This window comes from Tuber melanosporum (assembly GCF_000151645.1).
Source record: "Tuber melanosporum whole genome shotgun sequence assembly, scaffold_79, strain Mel28".
NCBI lineage: Eukaryota > Fungi > Ascomycota > Pezizomycetes > Pezizales > Tuberaceae > Tuber > Tuber melanosporum.
The window spans coordinates 109,277-112,116 of NW_003299127.1; the positions used below are offsets into that span (position 1 = coordinate 109,277).

The following is a 2,840-nucleotide window of genomic DNA, read 5'->3' on the forward strand; positions in this document are numbered from 1 at the left end:
ATCTAGATGTACTGCTGATGAATAAATACTCTCCTTCGTCTCTTCCCCCTCCCCCACCACCTTTTGTCTTCCTCTATTGCCTCGCGAACCTATCTCGCGCTTCCATTCCCCACGTAAATACTGAAACCCCCACCACCCGTCTCCATCGCCAGCGCAGACCATGGAGAACGAGAATAAAAGATGAAAAGATGAAAAGAGAATAATTCTGTGAGAAAAGGAAAAAAACAAAATTCGCCGCTAGCCATCTAATCAGAGAAAATCAATCAAACAAGCAAACGAAAACAAACATAGAGATAAAAACATGATAATCCACACCAAAGCTCAAGACATATCCCAGCAAGCGCAATGAAGAATAGTATAAAGGATCCCCCCAGACGCCCTTCCCATCCCACCCTACGCCGCCCCTGATCGATCGATCCCGATAACTTCTACTCCGCCGGTCCACCCGCCCGTCCCGCCGTTAATTCCCGCTCAAGCGTGTAAGCAAGCAGTAAGCCACCATTTAGAGCCAGTCGGATCAAAAAAAAAAAAAAAAAAAAAAGAGGTTTTTGTGAAACGGAATCTCTCCTTGCCCATGGAACGGGGCTCTCTCCCACACAGACCCCAATTGCGTAGTGCCCCCCCCCTTGGGCCAACATAATCTCCATCGAAGTGAGACTCCGTTTCACGAAAACTTTTGCCGAGTGGCTGTATAAACCTGGTAATGAAACGAAATAAATATAAAAAAGACGCCTTTATTTAAAATTCCCATGCAGCCAACGAATCCGTGTCCATGTTTGAGTCCGAGGTTGAGGTTGAAGTGCCATGCCGTATTAAGAGAGAACGAGAGAGAATGAGTGAAATGAAATGATAGAAACAGAAAAATAAACCCTCCCGCAAACTCCTCAATAACCTTCTACTACAACCATCCCAAATTCTACCCTTCTCTACACATGCAAGCAAGCATCAATTCCAGTATCTCGCACCCCCTAGGCCATAATACTATTCTCCACGCGCGGTGTCTCCGTTTCTACTGTTGCGGGCTGTGTCGGGGGCTGTGTCGGAGGCTGTGGAAGGGGAGTGGGGGGCGGATTAACGTTATTATCTAAAAGGTTCGCACTGGACACCGCCTCCCTAGCGTAAAACTGCACGAGCATGGTTCCATAGGCTTCTAACTCTTCCACGGGCACCGAGAGGCGAAAGTCGTTTAGGATGAGGAACTGTAGTTCTAGGTGGTTTAGTTCGGCTAGTGGGAGACCGCCAACCTGGACAAATTAGCTACCAGTGAATCGAGGAGAGAAAATCTGGGAGAATGTACTTTGGCATATCTAGAGTTTGTATAGAAAACGTCCGAAAAGAACTTGGAAGCACATGTTACGCCAGCAATTACCAATCGATGGATATTAAAGCTATCGACAACAAAAAAATGCGAGAAATTATACGCATCTGTGATGGACGGAGTGGGAGTGGAAGAAGCAGTAGAAGTGGGTGCGGGACCGCCATCTAAATCCCCGGCCGCATCAACAGTTCCTGTTCGCCAATTGTGGTGAGGGTCCTTGTTAACCCGCTCGGTCATCCGGTCAAAGTACACCAATATGGACAAGAACACCTCGTAGGTTGTCGGGCAGTACTTGTGTATCCGAGATAGGTAGCTGAGTATGGTGATGCTGGGCACGTTCTTTCCGTGGAAGGCGAGAACACTATTGGTGGTGACGCTCAACCCGGAAGTTGCTTCAGCGGGCGGTATGTTCCTATGCAGCTGATCGTGCTGCCGGTCGTTTGTAGTGGTAATTTTGGTCAATAGCCCAGCTACCATCTCGATGACATCCGGCACGGGCATCCCGCTAATTTCGTACCTCCGCCGATCCTCGTCCGCACTACGACTCCTCTTGGGCGGTGAACGGGGTGGCGAGTCCTCCCCGACCAGGTTCACGACGTGTGAGAGGTTCTCTAGCTTCACGGGCGGTGTGGTGCCCTCTTCTCCTTCATCCGAGGCTCGCTTTGTCGGGCCGGCGGTTATTGTTACTGATGACGAGGATGAAGGGTGGGGTTGTTCCAAGCCAACATTTCCACCACTCGGCTGCGGATGCGACTGCTCAAATGATACTGGTGTGGTCTGGGTATGCGACGTAGAGCTACTAGTCCCAGAAGGAGGCGCAGCAGCTACTGTTGGTTGAGGCGTTGAAATTGAGGAAGGGACAGAAGTATTTCGCAACGCTGAGCTTGTGGCCCCTCGAGAGGTCGGCTGCACCGGGGTGGAAGTGCCTGAAGATGGTCGAGCTGAAGTCCATTGGTCGGAGGAGGACGACACAGAACTACTCGCGGAGGTGTGTTGTAGCGACGAAAGATGATACGCACCACTCTCTGGCTGCGTATTTGCCGCGATCATGATGTTTTCGGGGCGGAATCCGACCTGCATTTAAAGCTCCCGCGCAAATTAAACCAGCGGTAAATGGTTAGCCTCAGATTGTGGTTATCGGTAATGGTGTCGGGGCAGCGAGACCTTCACCAGGCATATCGCAGGGTGGAGAAACACTGTAATAGGATGGGGGGGGGGTTGGTAATGTGGGAGGGAAAGGAACAGGCAGAGGTGAGGGGAAGCAACAATGAGGTAACAACAGCGAGCGAGAAGCACAAGAGAGGCAGTGAGGGAGCTCAAGAAGGGAATAATAAAAAGTCAAGGGCATGACAGGGAAGGGAGAACGGGCTGCGGAAGAAGGGGGAAAGAGCGAGCCCTGTAATCAGGGAATAAACCCCTCAGCGGCTCAACCCGATCAACCATTAATATCGAAAAGGGTGAATTTGAAGGAGGGGAGGAAAATTAGGTAAAATACAAAGCAGTTACAAAAGGGAGAAAAAGA

The 2,840-nt window shown here is 50.2% G+C and overlaps 2 protein-coding genes; one reads left to right on the forward strand and one right to left on the reverse strand.

The window, feature by feature from the left end:
- GSTUM_00011008001 (uncharacterized protein) lies at positions 1 to 2,368 on the reverse strand (the record flags this gene model as incomplete). XM_002841648.2 has 2 exons in its annotated part: positions 1 to 1,244; positions 1,298 to 2,368. The coding sequence occupies 2 exons, from the start codon at positions 2,366 to 2,368 to the stop codon at positions 969 to 971; spliced, it is 1,347 nt and encodes a 448-aa protein (XP_002841694.1). The 3' UTR covers positions 1 to 968.
- Positions 2,369 to 2,431: 63 nt separating this feature from the next.
- The window catches only part of GSTUM_00011009001 (uncharacterized protein), a gene marked incomplete at its 5' end in the record, with an annotated part of 1,013 nt that continues 604 nt past the window's right edge, over positions 2,432 to 2,840 (forward strand). Inside the window, one exon of the mRNA XM_002841649.2 lies at positions 2,432 to 2,840. This exon is cut by the window's right edge and continues 330 nt beyond it. Within this exon, the coding sequence (XP_002841695.1) occupies positions 2,432 to 2,668 (237 nt within the window). The 3' untranslated portion in view covers positions 2,669 to 2,840.